Here is a 25412-nt window from a genome sequence, read left to right as displayed (position 1 = left end):
GAGGGGATGGGAACCTGAAGAAGTGCAAGAACACAAAAGGGGCTGTGCAGGATAGGAGCAAAGGTGCTTCTTGCCCAACATCCTGTCTCCTGCAGTTGGCCAAAAGCTGATACCTAAGCAAGAGTATAAGAATATAGCAAGTACTTACTCCAAATATCAGCTTCCAGAGATTGTGTCTCAGGGACTTTCTGGAGCTAGAGGAGATTCCTCTTTGCATTGGATAAACCTCAGCGGACTTCCCTTCTGTGTATTTCTCCAGTCTCCACTTGAAGCCACTTGTTCTTCTAGCAACCACAACAGCTTGGGCTAAGGAGTGTTAGAGCTTGCTTATACCTGGGTAAGCCACTGACAGACAAGCCGAAACTTTCTCCATCAGCAGCAGATCTGCATTAGATGTCCTCAGCTGTGCCAAGAGCTGAATCAATGATCTGTGTGGCCACTCTTTGGGTCAGAAAACCCCAGCTAGAAGATGGGAACATCAATAGTTCTTTTAAGGTCTTTTTTCAAACTATTACTAGTTGTGTTTTCAAGGCAAAATTAACAGCCATGACAGGAAGTACTATGAATGAATACAACAAAGTGGGATGCATAATTGCAATGGGCTGGAATGGGTTTCTAGCTCTAAGATGGCTTTTTTTTTTTTTTTTGTTAAGAGAAAACTTAGCTTGGGGTAATTCCTTTGCATTTACATAATCTATTGTTCTGAATACTCTGGACAGTCAGTATATACAGAGAGAAAGGAGCTGAACATATATGAAACAATTACTTCAGAAAGGCTGAAAAGAAACCATATGGCTGTCTCAGATTTGCAGTGCTCACGTGAATTTGACATGTAAATATCAAAAGTGCAACAGAACCACAAAGGAGCAGTAACAGAGAGGGGTTGGGAGAGATGTGGGAAGACATAGGGGATACCACATTTATGTCTGCATAAGAAGCCTGACTCACTCATTAAAAGAAAAATTCCCCACAGACAGGATTGTTAAGACTATTTTTATTTAACATGGTTATTAATGAGGAGGAGGAGGAGGGACCAAATTGCACATTAATGAACTTCAAAGACAGTAACACTCCAGGAAGATTTGAGGATGCCAATGAGGAGAGATCATTGACCAAGTCGTGTGCAGCCCTATCGTTATGTCAATGAAACACTGAAACTTCTGCACGTTGCATCCAAACCATTGCAAAACAACAGTGCAGAGACCTTTCATTGTCAGTAAAAAGTAGGAAGATGAAAAAGCCTGTTTCCCTCTAAATTCACCAGACAGTCACTGCAGAACGTGATGTGAGGTGACCTAGGTGTTTGGGGTTTAGGGTGATGGAAATTGGGTATTTTACTTCACCCCGACAGTTCTTCCTCTTCCCTGCTATGCTTCAGCTGGGTTCCTTGCTTTATATGTCTTGTCAGTGTCACACAGGTAAACCCTTTGCACCCACTCCTGCCAAAGCCCGTCCTTCAAGCTCTCCCTTTTCTTGCCAACACTCAGGTCAGAAATCTGCTGGGTTTAGTGCAAAAACTGAAAAGCCAAATCTCTGCTAAAATCAGGCATTTTTGGTCGTGTGACCAAAATCAGGGAAGTTTAGAGCAGAGTGTGGATATGAAGGGCTCTGTCGTAGCTGGGACATGGAAACCACCAGAGAGGTCAGCTTATATGTGATAAAGCACATAACACCATATATTCTGCCCCAGAGTAACAGAAAGCAATGTAGAGATTCCTGAACAAGTGAGCAAACCACACCACCTTTGACAGCTGAAACTGAGACATTGTGGTGCCATGCATGAGTCCGTACAGTACAGCCACTCTCAGGACTGTATTTATATAGCTTCCTATTGCCTGTATGGTTCTTGGCCCCTAGACCAGCTGTGTAGCACCTACCCCCAGCTGAACGCTGAAGTAATACCAGGACTTAGAAGTGTGGCCACAGTAGCTGCAGGAGAGGCAGGGACAGCAAGAATCACTCAGACAAGCGTGGCTACAGTAGCTGCAGGAGAGGCAGGGACAGCAAGAATCACTCAGACAAGGGGAGACAGCTCCCCAGTGGCTGTTTTCTGTGTCTCCCCTGCCTGGGTGTGAGGCCTTGCTTTTTGCTGCATGCTATGGGCATGCCTAAAGCCTACCCAGTACCCTTGTTACAGTTAGGACTGGAGGCTGCAGGAGTTAGAGGTATTATCTCAGCAGAGCCATGGCAGGAGCAGAACAAGAGCATCACTTGGAAGGGAGCATCACCTGGAGGCAAATACAGCAGAGAACTGTTGGTTCTAATTGCCGCCCTGGTGGTAGGCAAAGCCTGTAACTTGGCTAGCTGTAAGAAAGCAGATAACATAGGAACAAAACTTCCCACGTAGCAGTACTTGAGGTCCTAAACAAGAGAGAAGAGAGAAGCAACGCTTGGAGGCTGAAAGGAGCACATAAATCTGGGAGGCAATACCTGTGTGCCTGCACAGCACTCCTCTGCCTCCTGACTCGGGGTGAGCAAAATCTCTATATTCCTTCCCCTAACTCTACTCAAATTTACTTCTGAGCTGAGGTGAGACTGAAAGTACGTGGCAACAACTTTCCTTGGTGCTGAATTAAAGCTGCAATTGCCATGCAGTGCAGCTGAATTGACTGGGAGGGGGGAGAAGGTGCAAGGGGAGAGGCAATAAGAGTGTACCGAGCACCAGAACAGCTTCCTCTGCATCTTAGCCAAGTAATAAAATGAGACAAGTGGGGTTGGATGAACACCAGAAAGGTCCTGACATTTCAGAAATCCTTTGCTGTTTTGCCTTTAATCAATCTGTACTAAGCCTCAAATATGAAAAGAAGTACTTAGGGCAAAGGTGAATTTCATATGAAGAGTAAATTGCTTTGATACTTGTCAATTTGTTGTGATTTTTATAGCAAGGAAATGGTATTATTTCCCAGGCTCCTGGCATGGTCCTAAAGGTCAAATCTCACAACACAGCTCTCTCCATTTTTCCTCAGCTGTTGTTCATTAAAACACACACACACACACACACACACACAACAAGCATAAAAATGTTGCTGCTGTTACTTAGTACCACCAGAAAAAGTCTTAATTAAGATCTAAGTTGTTTCACATTGTTGGAGATTTATTGTAAAGATGAAATGAAAGTGGACTGTGAAAAGTTCATGGCTACTTCACATGAATACTACTTTTTTCCTTTGAGCAGGGCACAGCACGTTACAGATGTGTTTACCTACCTTGCCACTAAGTAGGATTCACATTTTTTGGTCTTACCACCCAGCCCCATTACTTCTAAATGAGAACTTCCACCACATGTTCACAATGCAGGCTCTCTAAAGCAGTGGCAAACACTATTCATAAAACATATAATAACAAGTATTATAGTTTTATAAAGACAGCTGCAACAGAGAGATCTGTCTTCAATGGGAACTTTACCAAGAACGTGATTGTGGCAGGACCAGAACTGTGGTGGCACCTGCCCAGTTCCAAATATGTTTTCTTTCCACTAAACAATGAAGTAACGCTAACAGTTTTCCACCATCCAGGTACCGCAGCATTTAGGGGCCTTGTATGAATTCACTGACCTTGAGCAGCAGGTCCTCTGCTCACAGCTCCTGAGGCACAGGGCTAACACTGGACAACGAAGGTGCAAATCAACTGAAACTCCAGCGCCCAGACTGTGCTCTCATGAAGAAACTGGATCAGAGCTAACCTGGTGCCGGGGCAGCGTCACAAACCCCGGAGCTACCACCTCAGCATGAGCCCAGAGCAGCCTTCTCGCAGGGCGCGCCTGCGGAGCTGGGATCCCCGCGGGGGTAACGCCCCTTTCCCACTCCCCTTCCCAAAAAACCGGCACGGGAGCTGCCCCAGCTCACGGGGAGCCCCCTCACCTAGCACTCCTCTTCCCTACTCTGCGCACGCTCGCTGCAACCAGCCGCCCAGAGACTCCCTCACCCGCCCACCTCCCTCAAACCTCGCCCCTCCCCCGCCTCCCTCCCCACCGGCAGCCAATAGCGGCCAGGCAAGCGCGCGAGCCCCCTCTCCTTCCCCCCTCCCCCCCCGGGGTGCGCGTGCGCCAACGTTCGTAACGGCACACTGCGGCCGTTACGTTTCCGCTTCGCGCTCCGGCCGCAGCTGGGGGGAGGGCGGGGGGCGGCTGCGCGTGCGTGCGTGCCTGGCTGGCCGGGCTGCTGCCCCGCCTCGTTTTTCGGCGCGTGCGCGCTAGCGCCGCCTCGCGCCTCCCGCCCTTTCCTCCTCCTCCTCCTCCGCGAGGGCCCGGCCGTTGCTCTGCACCCCGCCCCGCCCCGCGCCGGGCCGGGCCGGGCCGGGGATGCGCTGCGCGGCGGCGGCGGCCGCTCGCAGGAGCTGCGCGGCGGGCGGGGAGCGGGATGGAGGTAGAAGAGGCGTTCCCGTTGGTGGGGCAGATGGGGCCCTACCAGGTGTACCTGTGCGTCCTGTTGGCCGTGCTCCTCCAGGTGAGACACCGCCTCCCGCCCCTTTGCCAGGAGTGGGGGGCAGCGCCCTGGCTCGTGCGTGGGCGCCCGTGGGGAGACGGGGGGCGGGGTGGCCCCCCGCCGCACGGTGTGGGTGCCGTTGGCGGTTGCCCCCTCGAGTAGCGGAGTGGATGTGCCTGTGGTGAGTGCTGCCTGGTGTGAAGGGCGGTGCCGGAGCTCCTCGCCGAGGGCTGCTGGGGTGGCAGTGATCCCCTGCTCTGCGTTTGGCCTGCAGCGGTTTGCTTTGCTCCTGGGGTGAAGGTGACCCCTTCCAGAGGCAGAGTGAACTTATGCAGGGTAAGCTTTGGGCGAAAGACTTGTGCTGTCAGCGTCCCCTTGCTTGAGGAGTGAGGACTGTGCTGCTTGTTGGATGATGGGCTGGTTGGAATGGAAGTAAATTGAGACTTGCATGAGGTAGGCTGGAAGATAGGGGCTTCTGCTAGAGATTCTGATATGGATCCTACACAACCTAGACTTAAGGGCCTCAGCCAGTGTTTTCTAGGTCGTGTATGGATTGTGGAACTGTTCAGAAAGGTACAGGTGGTAGCTGGCAGCTCTGTGTGCAGAAACTGTCATCTAATCAGCTGGTAAGCAGCAACTGCACTGGTACTCTGATTTGCGTTGACTTAGCTCCTAGAAGATTTTTCAGCAGGCTTCTATACTAGGTGTTTGGATGAGGCTTCGCTTCTCTTGGGCAATCAGATCTGTATTTTTGTGTTGCTGTGAGATGCAAAACTGGAATATTTGTCAATTCAATAATAAAAATGGAGCCATAGGTAACTACATGACCAAGTCACGTGCTCAGTCTGGTGCTCTACCACTAGGTCATTCTTCTTTACTTCCTGCTTTGCTTCATCTTTGTGCACATTCCCAAAAGAAAGAAAAAAAGAGGTTGAGAAGAGTATATGTATCTTTGTAGTCTGGCCTAGCTGTAAGGTAAAGTTTGAATTTGACAGAAGTCTAGATGTACTCCATTTTAACTCTTCAAAAACTTAATTGTAGTGCATGCAACTAGATTGACTAATACTGGATTACTGTTGCTATGGAAATGAACCAGCTGGGATAGAGAAAACTTACTAGCTGCGGGAGGAGGAGGGCTTAACTGTCCCTCCCTCTGACCGATGTTTTATTCATAATGAAGGACTTGGAGTCATAAGCTGTGAGAGACTGAAAATGTTTTCTCCTGGCAGCTTGGGGACTGATGATTTATCAGAAACTAAGCAGAGAGAAACTTGATAAGATGCCCCAAAAGTTCAGATCTCCGGTTGTGTCAGTTGTGGAATCTTGTACTTGTTTATCTTCATAGCTTTGCAACCAGCAAAAACTTCGTACTGTTTCTCTCGCTTCTTTTTTTTCCTTTAACTGATTTAGGCTTTAATATTAGGCATTGTTTAGAGCTGGTTCTACTGGAAAACTGGCTAAACAACTTGTATGATGTCTATTGACTCTCTAATCTCAAGTCTTTAGATCTTTTTCTTCTAGTGCTGATCATGTCTTAGAATAAACTGCAACCAGGACAAGTGCTCTGTGTTCCAGGAGTCTAAAGTAGTATGGCTGAATTGTTTTGTAATGCCTTTTTTTTTTTCTTTTGTAATGGATTAACTTGCATTTTTGACGAGAGAAGTAAATAGAAATATCTTTATCTTTATAAATACATTTATAATTCCAATTAACTGTGAAGAAACAAAGGGAACAGGTGCAGATCTGTTTTTCTTCTTGTGCTATCTTTAATCCTTGAACTTTACTGATGAGTATCATCCCCTGACTGATATGTTTTGTATGCTTCAAATCCATTTAGGCAGTGGAGTTTCTAAGAGATTTGGATATGAAGCTTGTTGTCTTTCAGCTGGTGAATAGATTTTGACTTATACAAGTCAAAATGGGTGGCTGATTGCTTTCTGCATTCCTTTAATGGTGCCAAGTTGCATAATGTGTCACTGGGATATGCTAGAGCAAGACTGAAGGCAAGTGCCATGGTTAGTGTTAGCTTTCTGTCTGCTTTATCATCAGTCTTTGGAAGATGGACCCAAAGTGAAGTAATCTGTTTGGTGCACGTGATGTGGAATTCGGTAATCATGGTCTCCTGTCCTTTTACTGGATCGGCTGTAGCATCTGGCTGGGGAATGAAAACTCCTGTTGATCTCTGTTGGCTCTCCCATTTCCTGACTAGTCCAGTTTATTACTTGTTTCCCTGCCCCCTCCTCCCACATGCTCAGGTTCCTTGTGTGTTTGCATTGGCATATTTACATCAAAACATTTCTATCTTTTAAAGGTAAGAGTACCATGAGGATGAAACTACTTTGGTCTTCACCCTCACAAATCCTTTTTTCTCCAATGTGAATGTATTGGGTTTAAACTCTATGCTTCCTCCTAAAACTCCCTACAACTTTTCTGCTTTTCCTGTAGGCTTTTATGTTTTTTTCATCTCTGGATGCTTCCAGTCTATTGACTTCCAGACTCCTTTTATAGTTATTTTCTCTTATCTTCCAGTGTCTTTCTACTCTTCCATTTAAATTTTGACAGTAAGCTGTTACTACCATGTAGCCTTACTTTATTTGATATGCCAGAATAAAGCCCTCATATTTGTGTTGTTAGTGTAGCTCACAGAACTTTGAGACAAGTTGTACCAAGCATTCATGTCTGTATGGGTGAAACTTAACAAATGACAGTCAGCTTTCAGGTGGGCTTGAGTGAATTGGTGCTAGATCTCTGGGGCTAGCTTAGTGACACCTTGGCAGAAAAACTTGAGATTGCCTGCAGCCTTGACTACAGAGGAGTTAAAGAGCTTGGAGGCATCTGCATTAGGACAAATGGAAAAAATGTTTTTGTGTGTTGTCAGTGTAAAATAAGCTTAAGTACAAGTCTTGCAGTCTGCTATTTTTCACCCTTGCAGGGTATTTTCACTTCACTGATTGTATTGTTTCTCCACTACCTGCTGCTGTTATTCATTGACTTGTTGAAACTGCTACTGTATTAGGCTATGCCTGACTTATTCAGTACCACCATAATGTGACTTTGGAGGATTTTTGGGAATGCGGTGTAGCAGTGGTTGCTAACTTTATGATGAAGTGATGATAGCTAATGCAGAGAAACATTTTTCTGAAAAGATAACCAATGAGTATTCTAAAATCTATGAAACTACTCAAAGACCAAACTTACTTATTTTGAGAATGTGGAGTCAGGCTAATAGGAATTTGAGGCTGTATTTGTCCTGTATTTTCAGTGTATTTTTTTTTAAAGAAGGTAAGGGAGGAATAATGGGAGCTGATAACTTTTAAAACAGCATGTACTTTATTTTGACTGAGCTGCTAGTAGTTGCTTGACACTTGTTGATTACTAGAGGGTACTCAATACCCTTTGAAGAATCAGTATTGAAAACACTGAGGTTTTTCTTCCCAGAATGGTATGTCATGTGGTGTTCATGTTTAGCACATATGTGGCCACATTAGATGAAGTCTCACATCTTGATCAGATGCTTGAGCATGTATAGGCATATTAAAGAATGTTTCTTAGTATCTTGTAACTCAACATATATAGCTGAAGATTGGTACTGGCTCGTGAACCTGAGTTACAGGAGTGCTGGAGTCCAAACTGAACCTCTGACAGAAATCTGAGAATGGAAATGTTGCTACACTGTTAAGAGGTTTCATAAAACCTCTTAGAGTTTAAAAGGGAGGTCTTGTCTACAAACCTGAAAAAGCCTTTGCCTACAGTTAGGTAGCATGTGCATTGTACAGTTCTATGGATGATCACCTAGGGTGTTGTTTCTCCTCAGCTTGGGGAATTATCACTCCCTGGCAGGAAGATGGAACAACAGTTAGGATAGTAATATCAAGTTCCTTGAGGAAGAGTAGTTCATTTTGACTCGAGGCAAAGGCATTCTTAATGCAGTGCAGCCTAATAAGAGATGCTGATACCATCTCTTTGCTATTGGCAGTAAGATCTTATATGATCTCTGTCATTAAAATATCCAAGTGCAGGAAGCTGCTCTTCAATCAGCTCATCTGCACAGCTCTTCTGAGGAAAGTGGATACTGGGACATGTGGCCAAAGTAAAGTAGGTTCTTCCTGAATCTTTAGAAATAATGCAAAAGGAATAGAGTCTGCCCATCTTCAGATAGGGTGCAGGTATGATTCCATACACAGGCTTTTTAACTCTTTTCCTTGATGCAACACTCCTTATTCCTGCTGAATTCTACATCTTAAATGACATGAAACATCACTCTACGGTTGCAATGACAGTAACAAAATATTTTGTCAGTGAATCTTCTTTCAGTGATTACATTTGCTTGAGTCTGTTATGCTGTTCTTTGAACTAGTTAGAACTTTCATCATAAATTAGTGCAGCTTACTGTCAATCCTTGATAGGGTATAGTAATTATGATTGTACCTGAATAGAAAGTACAAAACAACAAATCTGAAATGTGATGGAACAGTTTAAAATGAAGGAAAGGTATGGCATGATTTGCATTGCAACTGCTAGGCAAGGGCGCTGGGGTGCTTCATTAGGGATACACTGTTTCCCCAATCCAAGTTACTTGCCCTGTAACTTAGACGTAGTTCAACTGCAGGAATCTGTCAGCATGCAAGTAAAATGGCAAATACAAAAAGCTTCACAGAATTGCTGTGTAACCTTCTTTCCCTTTCTGATTCCCTTGTTATTTGGCTTTCGTTTTTCTTCAAGTTTTGTGGAGAAGTAAAAGTTATGGATTCCCTTGTGACTGCTTCTCAAAAACAGTTGCACAATATGTGCTTCAGACATCTGCAGCCACTTATATGGAGGGATGGTTTCATATGTGGCATGAATACAAACAGATAAACTATGAAGTCCCGATTTTTATTTCTTGAGATAAGCTTCTTATTCCTATATCTTCTCATACACTGAATCTTACTCAGAGCATGTTTATCCTCAAGAATCATGTTGTTTTCCTTGTAATAGAAGTGATGAAGGTCTTTAGAACAGTTGCAGCGGTGTTTGAATATAATTCCTTGTTCTGGTATAGCTTATTCCTGTTTGGGAAGCAAAATAAACTAGGTGGATATATATACCTAAAACAGTTAGGGTATGCAGTTATTCATTTACTTAATAATGCTCCTATCTGAAAGTTGGTAGAACTTCTAAGGGAAGACCAGTCCTCCCATATGCTTAAGCGGGGAAAAAATCTTCTATGGAAAAAGCTCATAAGTTCTTTGGTTCTATGTTACCTTTCATTTCATGTGTAATTAATTAGATGCTAATCAAGACTCCCTGAGGCAAACCTGATTGTGTCTCTTACAAAATGGGAAAGAAGAGAAGATAGAAGTATTTAGGGATTGACCTTAGGTAAATAAAACATAGTTGTCAGAAGAATCAGAAATTTAGTCAAGACCCCATGTGTTCTGTCCTTTGGTAATTACTTTTTTCAGATCCTTAACTATTCCTTAAAAGAAACAATTGCTCATCTTTTCCTCACGTTATAGTTATAGCCTTGAAAATTTGAATGCAGCTGATGCAGGCATCATCTTATATTCTGCAGAAAACCTGAAATAACAATACTGAGTTGTGACCTGCTTCGTTAGCAATGAGGTTCTTAACTCTCAGATATAACACAGAAGTTTTAAACTGTTTCCTTGCTGATTAATTTTTGGGAAACTGATAGCAAGTTAGCTGCTTAAAATAATCCTGTCATAAGTGGGGGGGAAAAAGATGGCAAAAGTTTCTTCTCAGCTGCATACATATGCATTTTTCCTCAAGGTTATTTTGTGTCTTAAACCAAACCAGTGCACCATCCACACAGCTAGGCTTTAAACCTGTACTTACAAGCAAGGGGAAAGTATGGTCAAAGCACAGCTTGAGGTATAGAGGAAATGAGCTATAGCTTTGAGAACTTTCCTTCTTTAGCTGCATCTTAACTACAAACATGTAATTGAGATCACATTTTAAGTGATTCTATGAATCATCCCACAATTCCCATGACTTTTTGATCTTCTAATGCTTACTTCATAGTCTTTGCCACTGAAACCACTTGTTCTATATGCATATGTATCAATGTAAGATATCTAGTTGGCTTTTACACCGTTATAAGGCTGACCTCAGTTCATGTGCAGTTCAATCCTAGAAGATTCAATGTGCTGTTCAAAGAACTTGCTTCTTGCTGTATTCATGACAGTGACCAGCAAGAATTCTAGCATGAAATTTTTAAGAGAAACACCCAAAGGTGGACATCCTGAAGGCCTGGCCACAGGCAGGAGCAAGCAAATTGCTGTGCCTGTCAGAAAAAAAAAAAAAACAATCAAAAACAAGAAGGCTGCCCTGCTATAGGCCAATGACAACAGCTGCAAGTCTGACGGCTCTCTACTTGCCATCGCATACTATAGTTTTCCCTCTCTACCAGCCTTCCAGCTACAGAGGACACACTACTGTGTGACAAGCTTCTCAACAGGAACGATTTGATTTTTCTAGAGTGGAGATGATGTGAGAAGTAACCATGCTGTGAAAAGTGAAGTCGGAAAGAACTCACTCTGGGGCTACTTACTCTAGCCATGGCTGAAGCTCATGCTTTTGGGATGTCTTTTAAAGAAATGGGGAAGGAAGATGCCCAGGAGCCACTGTGTCAGTGGTAGCTGGCATCTTTATAGTAAGTATGGGAAAAACATGGGAAGATGCTTTCGGGTTATGATCAATCAAGTTATTGCTACATAAAGTATTTAGTGCAGTGGGATGGTATTTAGCTTCAGTGGCAACTTCTATTGAAACAATGAGTCTAGCCAGTCTGTTTTCTGAGCACCTTCAGAAGACAAGCCTGAGAGTTAACAGGCATAATCGTACTTGTTACTAAAGATTTAAAATATTTGTTTTATGACACAATCTTCCTTTCCATCTTCCCCGCCCATGTATGTGCACGCTCTCTCTAATCTTCCTGTCATCTGTAGGCAATAGTTTACCTGTATTTTTCCACTAGTGAGCCACGTCATCAGTGCTCTCATCACTGACATTCCCTCCATCCTAGAGATGCCAATTTCCTTTTCTCTCAGATGATTTAACTGGTCAATGTGTAGTTTAACTCAGAATAATTGTTTCCAACTTGCATGTGATTGTTTATTTTTAACTCAAAGTTTTGTGTAGTCGAATACTTTTCTAGCTTACTGCACCTTTCAATTTGTGATGGACTATTCAGTTACTTATGATTTAAAAAAAAGAGATCAGAGCTTTTAAAACTCTTTCAATCTGCAGACCCCTACAGACTTCTCACTGAAGATGTTAGAATCTTGTGCAGTAAATTTAAGACTGCTAACAGTTTTATGTTTCTTATTTTTTACAGAACTTTTAAAAGTGTTTCAAGGACTTCCTGGGGCTGGTGGACTACGGGTTGAAAATCACTGGTTTAGAAAGGGGACTCCACCACAAACAAGAAAAGTTGCCCTTTCTGTTCTGGAACATCATGTTGGTCTGAAATAGCAGTAAAACTGAGACTTAAAAAAAAAAATTAGATCATTAAAATGTTTAAATGAATGAAAGTGGCTGATAGAAATGTCAGCAATGTCTTTTGGCCTGAATCTTAAACAGCAGAAGGTTCTGAAGTGATCAGTATATGCTTTTACTGCATCTTTATTTAAGGTTAAATACTTCAGTTATTTGGTAGAGAGGAGGTCCTAGCGAGCAAAAAATATTCTCTTCTCATAGCCTTAGTAGAACTCCATCTTTTAGATCTAGATGCCTTCCCAATGTTCTTTGCCAGAGTCCCAAACCAGCATATTAAGACAGGCGAGAACTTTGATCTCATATGATGCTGGCTGCAAGTCACAGACACGTTAATTGCTAAAGCAGACTGGAAGATGCAGAGAAGAAGAGGGATAAAGATGAAATGCAGACTTAAGAGTGATCATCCTTGTGAACACAGGACTTAACTCTGCCTGATACCTACCAGCCTGCAATTCCTGCTTCTTTACCATGTTATCCTATGCTTTCATTGAGACAGTTCAGCCCTGGGTTGGTTGGTAGTCTATTCATGAACTGGAATAAGAACATCTGGCACACTTTTGCTTTACTTTCCTATAAATCCTTGTTTACATAAGAACAGCAGAGTGGCACTTCCACCATAGTATTGATGAAGCTATATACCCTGTGTTCAACTGCAGAGTCTTGGCACTTGATTGCACATTATTGCAATTTAACTTTCTTGAATATTCAGGTTCAAGCAGCTGTAATGTTTATAGCGTTCCATAACTTTGATTCTTGGTTCTTATTTATCAGTTTGCTTCTCTAACTTATTGCTGTGTGAGCATTTGGCAGCAAAAAATTGGAAAATTGCATTCAGATATTTTAATAAGCCATTTAAGTATTCTTTATGCCCTTTGTTTTTAAAAGGGCAGACAAATAATACTTTATATCACAATTTCTGTCAATTTCTGTTATGCAAGGTTCAGTTTATTTCCTTTCCCCAGGGTCAGTGGCAGGTGCCTGTCCCAGACCTCCCAGCTGCTGTATATTTACCCCATGCTAGATAGATATGTTTGTCTTTTTTAAGTGCTGTTGCAAATAATCCAGCATGCTCTGAAAATGCAAGTGCTTTTGGTTACAATGGCTTAAACAGTTCTGGAAGCTGTTTTGGCCTCATTTTCAGTCTACTAGCATGCAGTCAGCTGCTGTGTCGACTGTTTAAATATATAATAAACCTCCTGTTAATTTCTGTCACTGAATTTAATGCTTTGTAGGGCAGGGTTGTGACCTTTTTTTCAGGTTAATTTCAGTATTCTCCTTATAATGTGTCAAAGGCCTACTTCTCCAGTTTACTTCTCCTTAGAAAATCCCAGGTCTCTTTAGCATCGTGTGTTCCCTCTACTTCCTATGTAAATTTGAAAAAAAACCTGCCATTATGGTCACCTTTAATGGCTGTGTAGTAGGTAGCATCCTAGGTGTTGATTTATTCAAGGGGCTGGTATAGCATAGTGTGAGAATCCTACTGAGCTCTTCTCAATCCTGTAAGTTGTTTCTTCCATCCCCGAATCAATCTTGTTGATAATTGTCTTGAAGATTTTTGCTTCGGTACAAGACTGACAGCTGACTTTTTAACCGGTTATCTGTGTATCTACAGCATGCCAGGTAACATTAGCAACCTGCTGCTTGATAGTAGATTTTCTTGTTTGTATGTTGTGGTGCTTGGGAGAAGGGAGTGATGGGGAAGAAGCTCGTGCTATTGGCACAGTTTCATGAAGTCTGCGTATGCAGAGTTAGGTCCACTCCTGATCGTGTTGTGTGAGAAACACTGGTTTGTACCATCAGAACCAACTGTGGCTAGTGTGGAACTCTGTTCCCCTCCCCCTTTGTTGTCATGTCCATGCCAGCCTTTGTTTTGCTTGCCACATATAAGCAAGCTCTGACATACCCTCTGTCTTGTGTTCGTTAACAGTAATTGAGAAGCCTCACATGACACCAATTTACCTAGAAATATTGGATCTCTAGGATGGTAGTAGTGATAAAAGTGCTGGAAGTACTCTACTAAATGCTGCCAGTAAAGATCACTTCTGCATACTGGGCAGAGAGGAACCTCATGAAGTTCAATAGGGGGAAGTGCAGAGTCCTGTACCTGGTGAGGAATAACCCCACGCACCAGTACGGACTAGGGGCTGACCTGCTGTAAAACAGCTCTGCAGAGAAGGACCTGGGAGTCCTGGTGGACGGCAAGTTGACAACAAGCCAGCCATGTGCCCTTGTAGCCAAGAAGGCCGATGGTATCCTGGGCTGCATTAGGAAGAGCATTACCAGCAGGTCGACGAAGGTGATCCTTCCCCTCTACTCAGCCCTGGGGAGGCCTCACCTGGAGTACTGTGTCCAGTTCTGGGCTCCCCAGTACAAGATGGATATGGAGGTACTGGAGCGAGTCCAGAGAAGGGCTACTGACATGATGAAGGGACTGGAGCATCTCTCCTATGAGGAAAGGCCAGACTCTTCACAGTGGTGCCCAGTGATAGGATAAGAGGCAACAGACATAAACTGAAATGCAGGAAGCTCCGTTTGAACATAAGGAAAAACTTTTTCACTGTGATGGTGAAAGAGCACTGAACAGGTTGCCTACAGAGGTTGTGGAGTCTCCTTCCTTTGAGATATTCAAAAGCTGTCTGGGTAATGCGTCCTGGGTAACGTGTCCTGGGTAACACTGTCTGAGCGAGAGGATTGGACTAGATGATCTGCAGAGGTCCGTTCCAACCTCAACTATTCTGTGATTCTGTGACATTGGCAAAAATGGAGTGTGAATTTTTTTTTTTTTGGGGGGGGGGGGGGGTATACTGCAAACTGATTCTTAAAACAACTTGAGCTGATGAGGTAAGAACCTAGATATCCATCCTACAATGCTAGCACCAGCGCTGACGTGTTTCTTCTTCATTAGGCATGCAGAAGTACAGGTAGTGTAGATAATGTAGTGTTCCCATAGGCCTGTCAAACAGATTTATATACACAGGAATTGGTTACTGTTTGGGCAGTCTCTGCAGAAAGCTTGTACGGTAGAGTTATTTATTCTTAAGAAAGAGACCCAAACTTGTGCCTGTGCTGATGGGAAGTAAAACAGAGCTGGTTTGTGTACATACTGTTTGGTGGCAGCAGCCAACAGGCTAAATAGCACGTGTGTGCTGACTAGCCTATCTGAACCAGAGGAGTGGCAAACCCCTGCAACTGCTGTTGCTCAGTGGTACTGAGCACAGACTAGGGTTGAGGTACACTTGTTTGGGACAGAGGAGAAGGTTAGGCAGGGGAAACTAAGGGGATGTTGGGCACAAACCAGTAAGAAATGAGATTCTGAGTTGTGGTTTGCTATGCTATTTGTAGATTTCAAACTAGATGTTGAAGAATATCTAGAGTAAAGCTATGTAGGGACTTGGACAGACCTTTGACTTTTTTGTGGATTCTGGAGTCCTATGCTTTAAGATTAAAATACTTCAAGTTGAGTAGGGTTTCTCAGTTTTTGTAGAGAAACTCTAAGCTCTTTCAAAATGTGTGGAATCTTAGGTCTCCTCACATAGATTTAAGAGAGTTGAACCAAGTTTGCGGCAGCTGAAGTAGAAGTTAGAAGTTGCAATTGTAGCAGCTGTGAATCTTCATGATTTGCACGTCCCCTTTAAAAACATTACTAAATGTTCTTACACGTTATTACAGACAGGTTAGTTACAGCAGCTTTCTTTTCATACATCCTTGGTTTCCAGGCTATATTCACAATTATGTTCTTATTCTCTCATTGCACAGGTAGTGAGCAACAGCAGTTAATGTTCTTCATGGAAATACTTCCTATCAGAGTGGGTTTGGGTGTTGCTAAACCATCTAAGAGATCACGTTGTGTTTTCCACTCATGGTGTTTGTTTGCTTTGTAACTACAACATAGCTTTTCCTTCGGTCTTACAGTGTTCTCTCTTACTGTGCTGCCAAGAGGAGAAAGGCGTTTTGATAGAAGAGCATATTGTCAGCAGCAGATACTAACTTTTCAACATGAAGATGTTTTGAGGCCTTTCTATGAAAAAGTTAATCCGAGGGGGGGAACAAAAAACATGGATTTAAAGGCAGATCACCCTTCTGGAATAACTCAGTGCTGATGAGATCATCTGTCTTTCAAAAATAAGGAAGGCCTTCAGTTTTTCAGCTGCTTGTCACAGGCTCCGGAGAAATGACTTTCGTCCTAAAATGTGACCATCTCTTCACCATAGACTTCTACCATAGCAAGGCCATTCATTGCTCTTTCTAAATTTCTGTCTTTCCTCAAGGTGCAGTTGTAATGCGTCTGTGCTTGGAAGGTCAGATGTTAGTGCTATGCTCATTATTTTGTTCAGCAGTATGTGCTTCAGCTAATATTTATCTAGAATGGCAAGGCTGGTTGTGAATTGTTGATGAGCTGATTAAAAAGAGTAAAAGCACTTTGTACCAGAAGTGCTTTTGTTCTTTTCTGTGTTTCGTGATGGACAAGCTAGGTCTAAAAGTTTCTTAAAGGATCTTTTTAGTATGTATTTTCATTATACGTAAGTGAAAATTTTTTTTTTCCCTTCTTCCATTACTAATCTTATTAGGGATTCTCAGTTTTTCTTGGAACTCATCTGTCAGGAAAATGAACACCGAGAAAGCTAGTCAAGATATTCCAGGCACTTCTGTTAATTCTCATTTTAAAATGTTAATTTTTAAGTTAATTTCAAAAACTGTTAATGAAATAGTTATAAATGACTAAAATTTGCTTTGCTTAGCCAAGAGAGTGAGAACTTTCAAGTTATTAAGATGTTGCCTTTCAATAAATCTCTGCACACCACAGACTTGTAAGATAGGCAGACCATAAAAACTTTTAACCTACAAAGAACAGAAACAAGCAGCAGAAACTTAAACCAAACTAACAGAGCTCTCAGCTTTGCTACATCTGTGACTGGGGCAGAGGGGGTGGGGGAAGGGATGTGAGTTGCTGCCTCTCCCCCCTCTGCTTGGCATTCATCTTGATTAATATAGATCAGTGCACGGAATTCTTTGGGGAGCCATTAACATCCACGTAGAGCCAATTAGAATGTTATATGAATAGAAAATATACATTAAATGACATACGAATTTGACTTGACTTGTACTATATGGGTTATAGAACAAATGAAAAATAAAAAGTCTTTGTTTTTGCCACTGTACATATAATGTCACTATTTTATACCTCATAGCATTGTTATATAATATTTCTGTTCTGATTGGATAGCATTTTTTACTGATCACTTATCTATACTACTATATTATTGCTAAGCACAAGCATTTAGAATTCTTAAGGGAGGATCCTTCAGACTTATTAAATCTCGACCCTTTTATTTGGATGTTTAAAAAAACCGCACAGAATTAATTTTTAAGTTTAGTATTTACTTGGTTATGTTTTTAAGAACACTTCTAGAAACCTAGAAACTGTTTCTGGTCTTCAGAATTGTAAAGAAAAAGTGCAGCTTTCATGTTAATTCCATACTTTCAGGATTCAGATTTATAAGGTTAGGTATGGGTGTAGGTGGGTTTTTTAGGTGGATGGTGGGCAGGGGCTTTGTTTGTTTGTTTTGGGGGGGAGTGTGGTTTTTTTTTTACATAATATTTATTTATTTGTATTGCAATGAAATGAAAAGGGTTTATCACATCCAAGAACCCAAGGCAGATGGTAAAAGCAGTCTTGTGACAATAATGACTCCAGTGAGCTTGAATATAGAAGGATACTATTTGATGACATCAAAATGTGTCTCCATCTTCATACATTTTTCCAGTTCAACAGCTCAGTTGGAGGTGTTTTGATTATTGTTCTCTCCTTGCTTGCTGCAGCCACTAGGAAGCTTGAGGCTGAATTTTTTTATTAAAAAAATATTGGTAGCGTTTCTTTGTGTGCCTGCAATTGCTTGCTTTTGGATGGAGTCTTTTGTAGCTGGGGTGGGTTTCACTTAGAGCAGAAATGGAAAAGTAAGTGTTACTCTTTGTTTTCTCTAACCAAATGTCTTGAAAATTTCATTTCCTGAACTAGTTCAAAACTATTTGTTGTTTCACAAGATAGAACAAGGGTGTTATCACTTAGTCCTGACACAAAATTGTCTGAGCTAGTCAGAGCACAGGGATGCACTGCAGATCATGACCTGCAATTCTCATTTCTCACTGATTTTAAAGTGTTCCTGTGTTCTTGAGGCTGTCACATCCACACATCCCTAGCAACATGCTCACTCTGCATTTCGCTCCTCCTTCTCCATGTAATCTTAGTCATAGCCTTTGTTCCCAGGTAAAGTCTTTTACTTTACGTTTTTATCTATTTTAAAAGTTGTTCTGCACCTTAAACAATAATATAAATAACAGATCTGTGTTTCTTCTTCCAAGTCCCTTTTGAATTTCAATAACTTCATATTAAAAAGTTGGAAAGAGAATAAACTTCTGAAATACTTATTTACCTTCTGCCACTGCAATAGGAGCTTATCATGTAGAGTACATAAAGGAGCTGAGGGACAGAAAATGCCTTTGTGCATTAACTCAAGTGCCCGTATGTTAACTTAGTAATAATACTCTTTTAGACCTGGGTGTAACTGACTTCTCAGCTGTTATACAGAACAGGAGTACTTAGTTTTGCTTACAGCAGAACTCCGGAGTCTCAGAGTCTCAGCTTTTTTTTTTTTTTTTTTTTTTTGGTAGTCCCTCTTTACATTCTCCAAACTCTGAAGAATTATCTATTATGTGGCAGCCTTTCGAGAGAATACACGTTCTTCTCGAGAAGAAGCAAAAGAGATGTGGCGAGCAGAGGGAGGGATGTATCCAGAAGGAGGTGGCTGGAGTGTGGCTTGGGGAACAAAGTGGCATGGCAAAGGTTTTATTGTGGAGGAAGTAGTCAGCCCACGAAGCAACAGGGTCCTTTTTTCTCGGGAGCTATTGAGCAGAGTTACTGCCTCTCAGTGAGGGCCTGAGACAAGAGGTGGTTTTGTCTGGAGAATGGGTGTTTCTGTATTGCCACCAGCAACTTATTTTCCGTCTCAGAAGACTTTAATCATTGGTTTTCTGTTGCAGAACTCATGGGACTTCTATTGTTAAAAGTCTAAAACTATGGGATTTAAGATGGAGGTATAACACTCTAGACTGTTAAAAGAGCAGTGGCCTGTGAATGTTCTGAGCAAGCAGTAATGACCTTGCTGTAGACCAGATTAGAAATGCCTGGATTTTTTTTTTTTCCTAAAAAAAAAAAAAACGGCTGTTAATCACTGTATATACATTGTGTGTATATATGCACATTCACATATGCGTGTTTTTTTGTTTTGTTTTAGAGTAAAACAGGTTCACAGAAGATAACAAATGAGAAAGAGTTAATCTTAGTGAAACTGGGAAAGATTAGATAGGAAACACTGAGGAGATGATCTGTTTCAAATACTAAATAAGAGTAATGAGCAACCTGGGTGGAGGGAGAGGTTGTAGCTGGACAGTAATATACTTGTATTAAAGTATAGTACTGGTACAGTGCTGGTACATTTATACTATTACAACTTTCCATGCATCCAGGCACTGCACCTGTCATGGGTGGGAGTTGGGGTCTCTGATTATGAGAAGGATGTCAGGAGGGAGAGAGTTCCTTTCTCTCAAATGATCCATGCCTTAAAAAAATGTAACAACCACTGGGCTGAAGTTGTGATTCTTTGCTACGTGATATTTGATAGATGGGGAATAGACAGAGCATCTTGTAGTAGTAAAAGGAGAATATAAAATAGGATTCTTTCTTAATACTGATTTGGTCTGACGGTAGAGGAAGCACTGTTTGCTTGGATGTATGCTCAGCATCTTTGAGGTTCGTGTGTGTTTCATTCCAGCTCTACGTGGCCACTGAAGCCATCCTCATCGCGCTGGTGGGGGCAACTCCTCCCTACCACTGGGATCTCGAAGAGCTCTCGGCTAATCAGAGCCATAGCAACCAGTCAGCGAGTGAGCAGAGAGCCTTTGGGGAATGGCTCCTGACTGCCAATGGCAGCGAGGTTCATAAGCATGTACACTTCAGCAGCAGCTTCACATCAATAGCCTCTGAGGTAAGAGTGATACATGATTCACTACATCATGTGTGAATAATAAATCTCATGGGGTGAGGTGCAGAGGGGCAGAGGGGCTACCACTTCTTTCTTCCATATCAATACATGTTTTGGTTAGCAAATGAAACAGGTGCTGTAGTCCAAGTAGAGAACTGGTAAAATTCATTCATATTCTTACTGGCAACAAAGAGCTAGCTTTGTTTTGCTGTGTAGATCTTGGCCATGTGGTTCTTCTCTGAAACTTCCCACCTTTTCCATGTGGGAGTTGCAAATTGAATGCTGTAGCCTGGTTCCAGAACCGTGCTGGAATTACGACGTTATATTAATGTGTTCAAAATCCTATATGGAGCCTGAGCTCTTTCTGGCCACCTTTTGCCATTCTCTTAAGGTCAGATGCATACAGTGCATCCATCATGCAGTTGGCAAGCAGGGGAGGAAGCAGAGACGAAGTGGCTTTGGCAGTTTCTTTGCAACTCCGGATATGGGGAGCAGCACGGGAGTGGGGAGTTGGATAAACAAATTAACCACCTCCATCCTATCCCAGAGCAAGCTTTATCTTTTGTAAGTGCAGCCTCTGTGTTTTGTAGGTGTCCTTTTTTGAGGTCTAGCCACAGTTTGTAGGGAAATGATTTTAGCTTCTGCCCTGTGATATGTGCAACACCTGCCCTTCTTGGGGCCTTCAGAATCTTTTAATGTTGAATTGTCCTGTGTAAGAGCGTTATCTGAGTGCATATGTTATAAGACCTGGATTAGAGCTATGCAGTTAAGACAAGCGTACTACCATTTGAAAATTGATGGTTATTGTCCATAGGAATTACTGCTATTTGAACTAGTCCTGTAAAGTACTCAAACTTTATTAGTTATGAGCACAGTAATAAAAACTGCCAGTTTTGGAATAGAACCAACAGCTGTGTACAAGAGACACTGATTCTTATTTCTGGTAACAAAGTGAGTGTAAATACTTACACCCACATCGAATTTAAAAGCCTAATGATTTTTTTAAGCATAATTTAAAACTAATTGTCAGTAAGGTTTTAAAATCTTCTCTGGGTTTGAGGGTGTTTATTTTGCTTTTTTTTTTTTCCTCCAAGAATCTTATTCTCTCAAACTTAGCAAATTCCAATATGTTTATGGAGCCTAGCAGTGTTTTAGGACATAAATTTTGAAAAATTTCTTATGTGCTTTAGTTGCATAGATATGAAACAGAAGTAAAGAACAAAATTTAATTTTAATTTTTTAAAAAGATCTTAAGTCTTCATCTTGAGCATCTTGTATTTTACGGCACTTCAAAGTAAAATCTACACTTTTCAGTAAAGGCCCATGTCTGTAAAATCCTGTTGCCTTTCCTGTATCACGCTGTTAACATATGCTTTATTCAGAATTCGCTAGTTGAGTGTGTTGTACATTTGGAAGATGTTATGTTGCTAATTACAAACATTTTAGTGTATCTGTTTAAAAACAATCTGGTTTTTTTTTTTTTTTGGAGTATCTGATCAACATCTTATTTCATGACTGATTTGTAGGGAAGGTTTTCTTCCTGCATTAGAGGAGCATATTTTTAAAGCTTGTCTTGTACCATCAATTACTAATAATGTGACCATTGGAAACTTACTCTGAGAAATAATCTGATGTAATAATGCTCGACTCATGAGCCCTTCTGAATTTGTGCAACATGCTTTATGTACACGAGAAAAGCCTTGAGCCCTTTAAATAGCCTCTAGCTGTTGAAAAACTCACGGGATAAATTCTGCTTTACCATAAACAAATTTATCCCTTGCTCTCTGAATAGTGCAGAAAGTATCTAACATCACTGAGTTGCAATGTTGACAGCCTTCTTTAACATTTATACCAAAAATTAGGGCATGATTCATGTAGCTATTATAAAATAAACTGACCGTGTTGTTTCAAGATAAAATTATTCTCATGATATCCTATTATTGTAGAAATATTTTTTCGTAGAATTGTTTTTTAAATCTAGGGAGGATTCAAAAACTGATCTTTTTGGTCACATGATTAGTTTTGGACGTGAATTTTGTCAGATTCTTGACGCTTTATGGCCACATTATTCACCATATCAGTAAACACCTCACCATTTAAGAGGCAATTCAAAAGGAAGCATATATGCGGTTAGGCAGGTTGTTTTCTTGGTGCTTCTGAAGGATTTGATTTTGTTAGCTCTCTAATCTCAGTCAGGTTTAGTCACATGGCTATGCTTCTCATGGTGAGATAGTTTATTACTGAGTTTTGAAAGCATATGAGTTTTTGTAGAAAGGATATCTAATGAGGTTTTGATGTGGGGAGGAGAAGATTATGAGGAGGACATTACAGGATGTTGTTGCAGGGAAAGTGATATAATCATCCGCTCGCTTGCACAGGAAGAAATATTGGGTGTCACTAAAAAATAACAGCTTTCCGTGAGGAATCTATCCTTGAATTCAGAAGCAAAGGTTGTAGATGATCTGGAGGAATTGTGCAATTGGGTAATACCCACAGTGAGCCTGAAAGATAGCAGTTGTTTCAGTGACTGTTATATTATTGACCAAGTGTAATGCTTAGGAGATTTAGGCAAAGTTTGATATTCTTTAAAGTATGTCAGGCCCTTCCAAGTATTAGCTCTTTGTGAACCTCTAGGTCTTTGATTAATGCTCCTTTTATTTCTCCATACAGTGGTTTTTAATTGGCAACACATCATACAAAGTCAGTGCTGCCAGTTCTTTCTTCTTCAGTGGTGTATTTGTTGGAGTAATCTCCTTTGGCCAGCTCTCGGATCGCTTTGGAAGGAAGAAAGTGTATCTCACAGGTAAGCAACACCGCCTAACAAAGTGAATAAAACGTTGGTTTCTTGTCTCCGAAGATCAGTGGCAAGAGCCCAGTTTCTGTAGAGAGCTTCAGACGTAGCACTGAATCATCTGCTGTGATTTATTTGGTTGTTTTTCCAGTATACTTGAGGAACATAAAGGCAAATAATTAATATTTGGCCATTTCAATTCATCTGAATGTCTGGGAGATGTTCTGGATTTAGGAATTGTACCATAAGGTCTTAAACCTTAAAGTTGAGTTCATTTGATGGTTTTCATGCCCATGGGATCTCTGCAAACTGGAGATAATATTTCTACTAACTTATTAGCAATGTTCTTACAAGTATGACTTGTTGTCTGTTGTACCTTTTATTCCTGTCTGCGTGATTTGGGAGCCTCAATCTGTTTTAAAGGTCATAAGCTTTATTGGTATCTTCGGACGTAACATTTTCTGGAGCTTCATGTTTTGTGTACGTATTTGTAAAGTTGACTTGTTACTCAGTGGATGAGCATGTGAAAATAAAAAATAAGCAGATAACCTTTTTAAAAAAAAACAAAACTCATTCATTCAGAGCAGATAAAGGTGGGCCTATGTGCAGTGCAAATGCCGTATGTACTATCCCTTTAGATAAAGACAGCATCTCTTTTTTGTAGTTTGGATGGGCTGCTTCCCAAGAATGAGGGGAAATGTTAAGTCATATGTTTAGTCTGTGGCTTCTGTATGGGGATAAACATCAAACCTTCTCAACTGAAGCCATGCAGTAGTTTTGAGGATGTGAAAAAATCTGCCATGAAATGAATCTGGGGGTTTAGGCCTGTGAATCATGTACCAGCAACCATGTGCCATTTTGTGTTCCCCACTTTTATGGCGTAGCCTTGGGGTACTTGCCGAAGGTTTGGACAGAAACGTAAGTAGCGGCGTTTTGTAGGTGTTGAATGTGTTTACTTAGGGCAGATGTCAGTGAACAGCAAGTAAATACACTGATGAATGCTTCTGTTTTTCTTCAGATACTCTTCTGAACTGAAACCTTTTGCCTTGTTTTCCAGGTTTTGCCCTTGACATCCTGTTTGCTATTGCAAATGGATTCTCACCCTCCTATGAATTCTTTGCCATCTCTCGCTTCTTGGTAGGGGTGATGAACGGTGGGATGTCACTGGTGGCCTTTGTTCTACTGAATGAGTGTGTAGGTACTGCCTACTGGGCATTAGCAGGTAAGTTTGAGTGACAGTGTTTTTATTGCCAGAATTTATAGATGTCTGTTGTACACACCACTTGAGACACACCAAAGCTAACATAACATTTGCAAATTTAACTCTGCTCCCCGGAGCACATGCGTGACCACAGTCTTTGAGCCCTGTTTTGTTTAATGTGAACCTTAGACAAGCACAGCAAATGACTTGAGGGCCTTCAGATTTCTGCATCACTCAAATTGACAAATGTACTTCAGTTGAAGCAAATCCACTGCGCATGTTACACAGCTAAATACCCATCAGTGGTTCATGGTAGTTGAGCTCTATCCATCAGAATTTGGGACTCTGCAAAACAGAGCCTAGACAGTGTTTGAATGCGAAATATCAAATTTTTCATTTCCTGGCTGTTCTCAAAAGAAATCAAAAGACTTATATTTGTAAAAGTATTGTGGATCTTTTTTCCACATTCTTGCCACCTCAAAGATCATGAGGCAACTTTTTTTATATGTTCAAAAAATAAAAAAAATCCCATGAGATAATCAACCTTACAACTTGGAATGAAAGGATATAGACACCCTTAGCTGTCCTGGTTGGTAGTGTTGAAGCTGTCCTTCAGATAGGATGCATGTAAGTTGTACCATTACTGTTCCGGGGCTTGACATATTCAGTTCTTAACAAGTGCCAAGACGTGCTATCTTACAAATCATTAGAGTTACAAATAAATGTTATATGTTCCTAAAAACACCAGTTTTCCAATGATGCCTAGTATTTATTGCATAGAAAGGTGAAACATACCTGTGTTTAGAATTAAAAGACCTAACTGTTTATAGGGCTCTGTTGAATGAGGAGGATGTAGAAGGCTGTTTTTTGGACTTGTCTTGATCTTGTAATTTGTCTTTCAATTAAAGGCAATACTTTTGCCTCATACAAGTGAAGAACAGAATGGTCTTTGGTCTGATAGCTATTTTTTTTCCTCTATCACTGAGTGGATTTTTCTTAATGAAATATTAGTTTCTGTCTGATCCTGTCTGTTGAGAGTTAGCAATGTTACTTAAAGGGATGATAATGGTTTTTTGGGGTTTTGTTTGTTTTTTTCCATCATGTATTAGGATCCATTGGTGGCTTGTTCTTTGCTGTGGGAATTGCCCAGTATGCTTTGTTAGGGTACTTCATTCGTTCCTGGAGGACTCTGGCTGTTGTGGTTAACCTGGAAGGAACAGTAGTCTTTCTCCTCTCTCTGTAAGTTATTTTTGAAACTGGACTTCCTTAAGAAAGATCTCAAAAATGAGAGAAAATGCAACTAGGTCAAGGAGTTTTTCTAGGATGATATGTAGTGGTGTAACTAAAGTATTTCTTTTAGCTTCCACCACACTTTCTGTGCTTTCTTTAAATAGCAGTGCTGTGGTATTTGAAAACGTAAGTATATGTTCTGTTGTATGTACGTTATTACTGTAGAA

General features: G+C 41.3%; 1 protein-coding gene across 1 annotated transcript in view; it reads left to right on the top strand.

The window, feature by feature from the left end:
• Nucleotides 1-4277: 4277 nt before the first annotated feature.
• Nucleotides 4278-25412, top strand: part of SLC22A15 (solute carrier family 22 member 15) — a 36903-nt gene continuing 15768 nt past the window's right edge. The window contains exons 1-5 of the mRNA XM_068958379.1: nucleotides 4278-4445; nucleotides 19754-19966; nucleotides 22634-22766; nucleotides 23812-23976; nucleotides 25065-25194. Of these exons, the coding sequence (XP_068814480.1) occupies nucleotides 4359-4445; nucleotides 19754-19966; nucleotides 22634-22766; nucleotides 23812-23976; nucleotides 25065-25194 (728 nt within the window). The 5' untranslated portion in view covers nucleotides 4278-4358. The remainder of the gene's footprint in view (nucleotides 4446-19753; nucleotides 19967-22633; nucleotides 22767-23811; nucleotides 23977-25064; nucleotides 25195-25412) is intronic.

Source organism: Struthio camelus, chromosome 1 (assembly GCF_040807025.1).
Source record: "Struthio camelus isolate bStrCam1 chromosome 1, bStrCam1.hap1, whole genome shotgun sequence".
Taxonomy (NCBI): domain Eukaryota; kingdom Metazoa; phylum Chordata; class Aves; order Struthioniformes; family Struthionidae; genus Struthio; species Struthio camelus.
This window is presented reverse-complemented; position numbering and strand designations above follow the sequence as displayed.